Below are 12,394 nucleotides of genomic sequence, written 5' to 3'. Positions count from 1 at the left end.
GTTACTAGAAATATAAAGGGAAGTATGATGTGATAATAGGTCATGTTATATTTATTTAATCAATGTATTTATTTTTACAAACCTTGCAGCCTATTGGAGCTTTGAACCCAAAGAGAGCAGCGTTCTTTGCCGAGAGATATGAATCGTGGGAAGATGATCAGGTTCCAAAATTTCATTATGGCACACATTATTCAACTGCAAGTTTTGCACTCACATGGTTATTAAGAATTGTAAGTATCTATTTTAAAAATGTTCTGCCTTTAAATGATAATGAAAGCAATAAATAGATATGAATGAATGAACCAAAACTCAGTGGCATAGGAGAGTGCTGAAATTTTCCAGTAATTGTAATCACTAATGTGGGATGAAAGTATTTCCAAGTCTGAGCATACAGTCTTAATCTTTATGGTACAGCATTTTCAGATCAGTAAAGCTTTTTCTCCTTAAAATTGCTTTTTTAGCCTGCATTCTTATACTACTTTAAACATGGTTTCCTTCCTTGCATATTTTCTGACTGTATCATGAACTGAACATTTGTGGTTCTTACTGAATATGTTTCATTTTCACTTCATAATGAGTGTAAATGAATTGGGTTTTGACAATCGTGAAATTCTGTGATGTAAATAATTAATTTTTAAAACTCTGTTACCATTTATAGGGAAGTGACTTTTGAGATGCTACATATTGATAATGTATTGGTTAAGCAATTCATTTTTCTATAAAATCGAAAGGCGATTTATCTCCTAGAAAGTAATTTCTTTGGGAAAGCATTAGCAGCACATCATTAATTAAAGCTTGTTAGAAGGTACAAGCATACATAAATCCTTGAAGTAATTTATAGTGCTTAGCTAATTTCAAGCAATTATCCACTAATATGTGCTTAAGTGTTCTTTAACTAAGAGGAGGCTTTTAAATCTTTCAAACATTTATCTTTCCTAAACCATAAATTACATATTAAACAATAACAATCATAAAGCTCTTGGTATTGAATGCTGTCCTTTATATTAATAGTTTACCTTGAACAAAATAAAATGCATGTGCTATTTTTGTTACATGCTAGTCTAAAAAATATCCAACATAAAAATACTGAGCTTTTGAGTACAATTTGTGTCACAACTGACTGTAGTTTCTCCTCCAGCCTGTAAATATGTCTTTAATTTTTGTTTTCTTTTCTTTATCTGAATGTGTATGCATGGAGTAGGAATAAAAAGCATTTATTGAACAAATAAGTATCAGTTTGTATTTCTCTTTCCTGAATAGTAGAATTAACCCTTTGCAATTAATCCTATGTCTACCAGAAGAATAGCTTCATTCATAAGCAAACCCCAAAATAAAAAATAAATCCCCTTTTTCCCCCTGAAATTCCTAAAGAAATACATTGCTGTTTTTAATTATTTATGTTTTATATATTTAGGAGCCCTTCACGACATTTTTCCTAAATCTGCAAGGTGGGAAGTTTGATCATGCAGACAGAACTTTTTCATCAATTTCAAGAGCATGGCGCAATAGTCAGCGTGATACCTCTGATATCAAGGTAAAAACTTCCCTGAAAGGCGTTAATGTATTTTGTACTGCATCTGCCTTTAATTCTAGCTGTGATCATAGAACCTCAGGTTATGAAAAAGGGAAGGAAAAAGATTGGGACCTATCCTACCATTTAAGAAAAGATGCAAGGGAGGTGATACATGGTTTTACTTTGATTAGAATATTTCAGTGAACTCTTTTGTAAAAATCATTTTTAAGCCCTGATACTGAACTAAGGCAAAATTGGCCTTTGTGCTACAGATATGTTTTTCACTGTCATTTTGTTCCTCTGTACAAGTTTTAAGCCCCTGAAAAGGCAATAGAAACTGGTATAGATTTTTAACCAGTAAGTTTCATAAATATTCTGGTCGTGCTTCTGCCCCGCTCAGATAAGAATGCTGCAGTTAATATAAATTTACGTAATTTTTTGCTCTAGGCATCCAACCTCATTTTTAGGCCATTTCTGGAATGGCCTATTTCTTTGTTTGACTATGACAAACAGGAGGAGGAGGCTATGCTGATTTAGATGCTGAAGGGGCAAAAAAACTAGTCTTATGGTGAGGAATAAAAAGATGGGGATAAAGAGCTTAGAGAGAGATCTGGAAGCAGTCTCCAGAAAGGCTATACTGGGTAGAGAAACAAAAGAGTTACAGAAAGCCAGTGTTTGAGGGTACTAAGGTGAAACATAGAATTTAGCATGATATTGAAGTTATCCTAACAGGGGCACTGGGCCTGGGAAGTGTCGAGTGAAGAAGAAATAGGTGGGAATAGAAGGTAAATTAATCTGGTAATTAGTCATTGTATAGAAAGAAACCTAGAATTAGGTAGGTCAAGGAGCTAAGGCAGGAGCACGTGGAAATTCCCAGAGCAGAGGTTTAGGTAAGTAGCCTAAAAGAAAGAATGAGGTAAACAAAGAGAGTCTGGGATCTGAGGAATATTTTGAACTGAGGGGATGAACAAAGGAGACAAGGATGCTTGCAGTCGTGGGAAAGCTTTGTTGGCCTCAAATCCAAGAAGTAGTAATATCAGTTTTTTATTTTTAGTTTTTAATGGAAGGAAGGGTGGAAAATATCGCATGGAGAAAATCAGATGCAAACTCAAGAATGTCATGCAGCTAGCAAGGGACACAAGTAACATGAAATCATTCTGTAACTATATTCATAGTGAGCAGACAATTAAGGAAAGGGTTGATCTGCAGCTTAATGGAATGAGAAAATTGTCAGCTAATTGTGCTAAAAAAGTAATGCCTTTTTTATATCTATGAGTCCCTCTCAAAAGAATAAATGTGGAATTAAGAGCACTTTGAAAAAGATACAAAGTCTATATAAAATTGGGAAAGAACAGTTTAGAAAATACAAACACATTAGATATTTTCAAATTGACTGGTCATTATGAGGTTCATTCTCTTGTACCTACCAGACTGACAGGCAAAGTTTCAGAGTGTGTTTTTTGGTTTAGGTTTTTTGTTTTGTTTTGTTTCGGTTTTTCTTTGTTTGTTTGTTTGTTTGTTTTAGAAATGGAGAAGGAGAAAGGTAGCAGTGGTGGAAAAAGTATTTAGGTTTTAAAAAGCAAGAAAAAGAGAGGCAAGAAATTATGAAGTGGGTTTGACTACAGTTCACAGAAAAATACTTAAGGAAATAATCAGACTATCTTTAAGTACCAAGAGGATAAAAAGGAGACATATTTATCAAGAAGAGATTATGTCAAAGCAATCACAGTTTCTGATGAGAAGAGGTAACAGACCTTATAAACAGAGAAGAAGCAGATGTTTTTGACATTGTCTCATGAGCTGAGCTGGGGAAACTTGGTCAAAAAGAGACCACTGTATTTGGAGAATAGTTACTGACAGTTCACTATTAAAATTGAAAGATTTATTGAATGGAATTACTCCTGATAATAACAGGTTAGGCCTTAATTTCCATTGATATTGGATTGGAAGTTACTGGAAGTGTAGTGGAATTGGCAGCACCTCTTGCAGATGGGAAAAATAATTTAAGAAAATTGTTAGATGAAGTTTATTAGGGAAAAGTGAGAGTTGTTTTCATGCAGATTCTCATACAGTTAGGTACAAATACAACACAATGAACAATCTGCTGTGAAAAAAAACCAAACATGTAGAGTTGTAGTACATCACCAGTGAATGTGAATTAACAATGTTGTGGTATAACGAAAGGTGAGTAATGTTTTGTAGCAGATTTATCAACAGGACATATTATAACTTTTTAAATGTGTAAAATAATTCTTCAGCTTTGCCCAGCTCTGATAAGGTCTTAGCTGGGGTATTACATTCCTAGTTGTGATTGGAGAGAATCCACACTAGAACAATTATAGCAATGCAAGGTCTTGAAAGTAAAATGCAGTGAAAGATTGAGTAGCTATGCTTGTTTTTCCCCTGTGTAGTGAAGGCTTTACAGAAATGCTTACATGTGTTTTGGAAATGATGTATGTGTGAGCTGGTACTGCCTTTAGAGGCATCCCTACTGTTATGCATGGCCTTTTAAAGTTGCTTGCAGCTTTCTGAGTTTGTAAGTTGCCATTAATTACATTATACTGCTGTGAAGCATCTGAGTGAGCACTGACATTGACTAGGACTCTGTTCATGAGACTCGATGAACAGCTAGAAAGGGGGATGGGATAAAATTTCCATAGGACACTTTGAAAGAATTAGGAAAGAAAAAGTTTGAAAATGCACAGAACCATCTTTGTTGGAAAAATCTGTATCCCCAGCATTTCACTACGTCTGTGAAAATAAAGTTGTCTGATACACTCAGTGTTCTGCTTCACCTTCTAAGTGTTTGTGAAATGCATAGCTAAAGTGTCCCATATGCCTCTAGAAGTTTTCTATGTGCAGAATTGCAACATATTAGCTTACTAGTGCTTCACACACACATCAAAGAGCCTGAATAAAGCAGATTATTATATGCTTCTGTAGTTAATGGTAACATCATACTGTGCACATGCTTGTAAGTAGAATTATTTACTAACTGATTAAGAAAATTAAGTTAGATGTTGCTATCATTGTGAAATTAATGACAGAAGTCTTGTTTAAATGGTATGTTTGCGTTACTGTTTTCATATGTATGGAATATGTGTAACTGAAGCAGTAACTTACATGGGAGAAAATCCATGGCCTGCTAGAACATTTTCTTTACCCATCTTGCACAATGTAGGTACATATGCACATGCATGTGTGTATTGGGGAAGGAAGGAAGGAGGAGGAAGACAAGGAAGGAGTTAAATGAACAGAGACCCTCTACTTTTGATCTCGGCTAGGGGAGATGAAGGGTTTCCAATTGTTACTCTGCCTTTAGAGTTCCTTTCCCACCTACTTTACAGCCAACAAATATTATGAAACACGACGCCCATAAGTTTTAGACTTATTCCCTGTAATTTTGGAGTATCAGTCTTTGTTATCATTTTATGATAGTACTTTCTCAGGGTTTGTCCTGAAAGGACTGAGTGCACCTCATTTGCTATCACCTTAGCGTACAGTATTGTAGTGAAGCAAATGCCATTTTCTGATTCGAGCTCTGAAATGTTTTCTGTATAATTCTGGGCTGGAAAGCTACTTTCTGCATCTTTGGAGTCAAAGAGGTGATGTCTATAAAATTAAGGGAAGGGAAAGAAAGCCTGTGCCAATTACTGTTACCGATTGAATTCTTAACAGTTCTATATTGTATGTTAATAAAAAATTGTGTATAGAAAACCTGTCCAGTTTGTAGCCACCTCCTTTTCAACTGATTAAAAAAACAGGAGTTGTGTTTTAACCATCTCGTATGGTAATGTACTAGAAATACTTGATGTTACCAAAACAAACTTTTTAAAAAATAGATAGCCTTATGTTCTTTTTATTGTTTCCAGAATTTGGAAGATGCTGCTTACTGGCAAGCACTGGTGCTTACTGGCAATGCTGCTTACTGGCAAACTTCCTTGAAGTCTGCACTTTGCAAACACTGATACATTACTGATTACTCAAAGGTTGTTCAAAAGCCTTTGACATATAATTAATGTATTATTTTCCCACTCTTTTCTAATATGAGCTTGGTTTGGGACTGTCTTAATTTGGTCCAAGATTTTGTCCAAAGCAATATGTGGTTTTCCTCTTAGCTGTGTGTGTGTGCATAAGAATGCATTGTGTGAGCACAGTTCATACCTGTCTGTGAACACTATGCAGCTGCATGCAAAATTAAGATTTTTATATCATGTCATTAAAAATAGGCACTTGAAGAGGGCTTCACTTTTTTTCACAAAATGTTTTAGAAGAAATGTATTGAAAAAACATTGTCATGTGTTACAATGTGGCTATTATATATTTTTAAACTTATATCTTCTGTATGCCTGTTATAATCCAGCACTAAGTGAATGCAACAGGCATATTGGAAAAGATGTTTTGTTTTAAGAACCACTTTCATTTTTACATTTACATGGAAATGATGCAGAACTGAGATGAAAAATAATAATATCAAGCAAATAATAAGAGCATTTAAGTTAAAAGTTACCTTCTAAAAAGTCTTCATACAGAGGTCTCTACATTATGTTCTTACCTTTCACCTCCATGGGAAATAGTTTTCTATCTTTAAAAAAATTATGAAATACATCCTGAATATTTTATTTGTAGCAGGCCAGTCAGTTTGATTATTGAGAGATAAAACATTTACATGCATTAAAATAAGTAGGAATTGCCCTTTTTTGTTTCATCGGTAGGCCACATTATACTGTTCTGTTTAGGATTTTTAAGCAGATTCCTTAACTTCAGTCTTTCTACTTCCTTTTCCAGTGTTTCAGGCAGGGGTGACACATTGCTTTGTGGGCTAAATATTAAATGTTTTAAAAGTTGAACAGATCTACTTGTGCTAAGGCATTATAATTTTCACTGTCATCTGTTTGAGGCTGAGCAATATGCAGTTAAGAAGAATGTCTTACTATATGATTTAATTATTAAACTATATATTTACATGTTGTTTGTTCTGCTGTGGATGAGTATTCTGACAAAAAATAATTGGCTACGTTCAAACTTCATTTGAAATACTAATCCATCTTTTTATTTGAACGTTTAATTTTTCTTGTGTACTTGTTCTGAGGCTGCTGACTCTCAAAGATTAATGCAATTCTATGTGTGATGCGGAGGTTGCCACATAAGTGCAAAAAATGCTTGGCCCCTTTAAAGACAATATAGAGCTTGTTTGTGTTCAATAGTAGATTTACTCTGGGAGTAACCTTATGAACACGAAAATTATTTTAGCTAGAAAAGGTGTCTTTGTAAGTGAGATGTTGGGAACAAAAATAATTTCAGGGAAGTCATTAGTTAGTTAAAGACTTGAGGGAGAAATCTCTTGAAAACATATGTATAGATGGACATGGAAAGGACTTTGCTGTAGTATCCACACCCTGCAATCCATGGCAAACACAGGGTAAAAAACATGTGTTTCTCAACAAATGAAAGGGTTTTAAGCTTTATCTTGCATTTTTGGTAGACTGAGAATAAAAATTTATTCAAGTATTGTGGCTGATTAAATAATTTTTTTTTTTTTTTACCATATACTCTGTGGATTCCAGCTAATACTTCTACAACTGATGAAAACCTAGCAGTTCAATACATTGATTTAGAGAAAAAGGATTTGGGAAGCCACTTTTAAGAACTTAAAAGTAGCAGGCCAAAGTGAATGGTATTGTATCTTGATGCGTGGGTAGTAGGGGGCACAACAGAAAAAGAAGGGTTAATTCCCATTCCAGCTGTAAAAATTGTGAAGTTTGAGAACCATTGATCTCATTGCAGGAAATAATTTCTCCTTGGTCTCGTGTGAAGAAACTGAATGTAGTTATTGATGCTTGCTGTCCTAAGATTATTGTTAATCTTAGTTGGAGGTATCATATAGTATAAGGAGGACTAACATGAACTAGCTTTGGAAGCAGCTCTTGTTGGCTGGTGTCACTTCAACAGAGAAAGCTAAAGCATATGTGTGGTCACAACCAATCTTTGTCAATATCCCCTGAAAGCTTCAGATTGGTAATCAAAGTGGGAAACTAACGCTGCGCTGAAGTATAACCTTTGGTTGAACTTTTCAAATTTTGATTTCAAGAGGTGATATGTTGCATAAAATTGAATTTCCTAGTTGTCCCCTATCCATTTATTTAAGCAATGCAAATTAAAAACCCTTTGGAATTTTTCTAGTGTTTCACTACCACTCTGGCATTGTTATTTACTAATTAGCTCAGCCATGATACCTTTAAATGATTAATCATCTGTTTTTAAGTTAAATCTTCTGCACTGAAGAATATTAAATGTATTTCAATTCTGTGGAAGTAGCGTGTAGTACCTTTAAAGTACTGGACAGGCATGATCATTAACTCAGTTACTTCCTAATGTACACTATTAGTGCAAACAGTCCTGGTTAGTTTTGTTAATACAGTATAAAAAGCAAACATGGGTAGCCTGGCAGTGTCTAACAGAAAAAGAGTTTAGTTTGGGGCTTGGATTAGGTTCCAGAATACAGAAGTTGTCTGTCTGTTCTGTCTGTGTTGCCTTTTTTTCTTTGATGAATGAGTAGATTTGCACATACTTATTCAGAAGCAGTTGTTATTTCTGGTTTGGTAGCTAACCTGTTGTGATATTTTCATTTATTGTTATAATTACAGCAGCATAATTGTTACCCATGCTCTTTGCATGTCATTTTGAAGTGTAGTACTTCGCTTAATGTCATCTGGAATGTTATTACTGCACCTTCTATGTCAGGTCATTACTGAGGTTACTGTCTGGTATTAGGAGCAGGGTAGACCACATTACCATGTCCTCCCAGTCTGACAGTGAGCTATTGATAACTGCTCCTGGAATATGGATTTCCAGCTTGGGTACTCCCACATTATTGTAACCTAACCTCATCTCCATTTTTCTGCTTTGCATATAAGGATGTTATGGTAGACTCTCAGAGGTCTTTCTCAGAAGTGAAGAAACATCTTACCTCTTTTTCTTTCACCATCCACTATTGCAGTTACCTTTTGAAAAGAAAATTAGATTGTCTTAATGTGATTGATTTATGACAATTTTTAACCAAGTGACTAGAATAGAGTTCTTCATGCTTTTCTCTCTACTGCTTTGCGTGTGTTCTTTTTTCATGTGCTTATGGATTGTTTCATTTTTGTTTTATGTCTTCAACTAGTTTTGTTCAAATGGAGATGCTAGAATACCATAAACATATAGAAAATATCAGGAAGCTCCAATTACACTGTTCCAGATTGTTCCATCATAAAAGGGGTATTAATTTATTAAAGTCAGTCTTGTGATATGACATAGAGTAGCAACAGCTGTTATAAGGCTAGTGTGATGGTATTGAATACCTGTATTCATATCTCATACAGATGTGTTTAACAAGTTATAATCCTTTATCTTGTCCTAAGGTTCTCATGGTATAGAACAGCACAATTTTTATGTATAGAAATGCTGTTTGGGCAAGTTAGCTGTATTATAAAACTCATTAGCATCACATCATTCCGGTCAACTTTAAAAAAAAATCAAGCTTCATATTTGAAGTATCTTTGAACTGTAACAGTATTAAACAATGTCTCCTGTAATGTGTAGATTGTCTTAGGATTCTAGGAATATACTGGTGTTATAAAGTGAGTATCCGGTATGTATAAACACTAGTGAGATTGGGGGAAAATGGGATTGGCCCAGGTTCTTCAGGAGTGCCCTTGGAGGGGACAGCTGGGGAGGCAGGAGAATGCTGAAAAGACATCATGACTTCATTGGGAGTAGGACACTGAGATCTACATTATAACTTCATTGATAATCATGGGTCTAAAATATAGTCTGGAACTGTAGACTGTAATAAACAAAGAACTCTGAACCTGACCTTCCATCTTGATTTTAATCCAATTTTTGATTCTTTGCCTCTAAGTCATCTCAATGCTAATGAGTGGACAAAAATGTTTTTTTTTAATATGATCAGCCTATGAAAACTGACAGTGCCAATGTTGAACTAGAGTTAGCCTGTGCTAAGCCAAGGATTCTACTGACCGTAGGACATTCTATTTGAATAATCCATGTATTTGAAGCTATCATAGTGCTGTTATGTACTGTTCTTCAATTTTTGTAAATCATTCTTCAAAGGAGTAAAGAAAACATTGGCTACAAGTATGCAATATTAAGGAGATTTGTTGAATTTTGATGCCACAACTTCTTAATTAGACTGTGGCATTAAAAGATAAGTAGTGCATCCAATTAACACTATTGAAATATTTAAAATTGAAGGAATAGTTGCAGTAAAGGCAAAATTAAGTAATTTAATACATTGATCTCATTAGACAGTTGCTCAGATAATTATATAATGTGCCCATGTACTTGAGTCCTTTACTATTTCTTAACTTTTCTTCCTTTCCATTACACATTTATTTTGAGTGAAATAACAAATTTCAAAGCTTAAACAAGTAAAAGCCGTCCAGGCTAAAGTCTTCCGCTGTGAGTTCTTAAAGGCCTATGCAAAATATTTATTTAAAAAAAAAAATCAATTCACTTCTGATAAAGAAATTATACAGAAATACAGTCATAATATGTTCTGTAATTGCATGTTTTTTTCACATACTCTTACTGAAAGAAGCACACCCAGGGAAACTTCTGAGTATCCACAGGAATTACCGGGTCCTCTTTTTATTAGAGGGTTAAACCTGCTTCTGTCTCTGGGTCCTGATGTATTTTATCCAAACAATCACAAACTCTGTACAGAAAATCTTTGTTACAGTTAACAGGTTAAAATGTAAATAGAACATATAATAAAAATAAAACACTGGTAGTGTTACCTGCCGTCATAGATACTGCTTAGTTTCTGTGACTGCTGTGTGGATTGCTAAATTATTATTGGGTCACATGTGTTCAATGTGGATTTTTTGTCTTTCAAGCATGAGAGTCTTCAAGTCTTCAAGAAGACTTGAGAATCTGAACTCCATCTTTGAATTTTATGGGCATTAAGCATTAAGGTGGTCACTGAGAAAATTTTGTTTTTCTAGTAATACATCAGATTTTGTATGTTTGGAAAAAGGTTTTTAATATTTATAAAGTTCTGTAAAGGAAAAAATAATCCTTCTATGGCAGTATTGGAACAGATGATGGTTTGTTTCCTATGGATTTGTTTCTTCTAATGGATTGATTCATTTGTCGAAAAAGCTGTAAGCCTCAATTGAGAATTTCTCAGTTATGGAAATCCATTACGGTGCCCTTTCTGTGTAGCTTTTGTGGAGATTACTAAAACGTGAACTTGGCTGCATTTACTGGATCCCTTAAGACACACACATATAATGGCTCTGCTTGCCTGCTTATTGTTTTTTAAACTTTTAGGAACTTAATTATCTTTATAACCTGCTGTAAAATTTGGCTAAAATTGACAAAGAAACTTAAAATTATTTTGTAGGAAGTGGAGGTTGTTGCAGATAGGCCAGTGAGCACACATGGGCTGCAGGATTGAATACGACTGATTGAAAGGCATGTTAGGCAATATGTCTAAGCCTTGGTACTTGAGGCAAGAAACTCTAGAGTTCCATGCTGTTTAGAATATTCAGAAACTGGAGGATCATAAATTTCAGGACTTTCTTTAAAATAGATATATTAAAAAAAAAAAAAAGTTGAAACTCTGCAAAATGGCAACTTGTGCTTATTGAAACAGGCTGCATAACATAAGCATGCCTGAGACACCCTGTAACCTGATAAGCTTTTCTACATATGCTTTGCATTGTTTTATACTTCTCCATCTAATAGACAGGAATTTCAAAAGTTACAAGGAATAACATTGCTGCCAAACTGGCAACGTTACCAATATAGAAGAGAATTTTCATGTCATATTACTAGCAAGGTAAAAGATGTCCAAGAGCAATGACTAGCAAAATTCAGAAGTAGATATATAGTTTTTTAGATTTTTAACCATAAACTGTATGTCTCCTGTAGCTAAACTTTTAACTTATTTAGGATGCAGATCTTTGGTTTTCATGAAAGATTTGTTTTTCTGTAAAATCATGCCAAGATCCGTAACAGGAAAATACTTCTCCAAGTTTAAAAAAAAAATTAAAAAAATTTTAAAAAAAAATGTAAATTCAGTCAGGTCTGTGTATGGTAATCTGCGGGAACTGCAGTAGTTAAAAATACAGACATCTGGGCATGTGGATCAGAAAGTTCCATCTAATATCTGTGGTCTATTTCTTTTGTACCCAGCCGTAATTGTATTGAAAACAAAACAAATACTTCTACTATCTGTTCCAAACTTTTTGTGAGCTGTTGAAATAATGAACTTCAAGTAAGTTATGGACAAATTTGATCAAGGCCAAAGGAGAATGACCAGAAGTATAGAAAGTGAGACCAATGATGTAAAGTTGAACGGTTTAGGTTGTTTACTTTGGAGAAAAGAAGAACAAGGACAGAATTGTGAAGTGCTTTGGCCGTGGCAGTTGTAATGCTTTTGCTTTGCTGGGGATTTTGACTGCCAGGCACAGAACACTCCATTTCAGGGAATAATAGAACAGCTCAGGCTGAAGTGATGTTGAAAGTTCATCTGGTCCAACCTTTTGTGGGAAAGGGAGCCTAGATGACATTTGCTAGCACCCTGTCCAACCCCATCTTGAAAACCTCCGGTGATGGAGACTCTACCACATCCATGTGGAGGTTGTTCCCATGAACAATTATTATTACTGTAAAGAGTTTCTTGCTTATATGAAGACGAATTCTGCTGTATACTTCTTGTTCCAGTGTGCTGCTGTCCCAGGCTTGGTGCTGGCATTGGGCAAGCTGTCCTTAGTGCAGGAGGGGAATAATGGTCAGAAAGTGCTGGTGGGGATGGATCTTGCTATCTCTGAGGTAAAAGCTGCTCCTACACATTCATACATGTGAAGA

At 34.8% G+C, this 12,394-nt stretch overlaps 1 protein-coding gene across 1 annotated transcript in view; it reads left to right on the top strand.

Annotated features, from left to right (window-relative positions):
• LRBA (LPS responsive beige-like anchor protein) overlaps window positions 1–12,394 on the top strand; it is a gene marked incomplete at both ends in the record, with an annotated part of 409,769 nt that overhangs the window by 296,556 nt on the left and 100,819 nt on the right. The window contains 2 exons of the mRNA XM_080343895.1: window positions 90–230; window positions 1,415–1,534. Of these exons, the coding sequence (XP_080200021.1) occupies window positions 90–230; window positions 1,415–1,534 (261 nt within the window). The remainder of the gene's footprint in view (window positions 1–89; window positions 231–1,414; window positions 1,535–12,394) is intronic.

The sequence above is a fragment of the Nesoenas mayeri genome (genome assembly GCF_963082525.1).
Source record: "Nesoenas mayeri genome assembly, chromosome: 4".
NCBI lineage: Eukaryota > Metazoa > Chordata > Aves > Columbiformes > Columbidae > Nesoenas > Nesoenas mayeri.
Note: the sequence above shows the minus strand (reverse complement) of the source record. Positions and strands in the feature narration are given on the sequence as shown.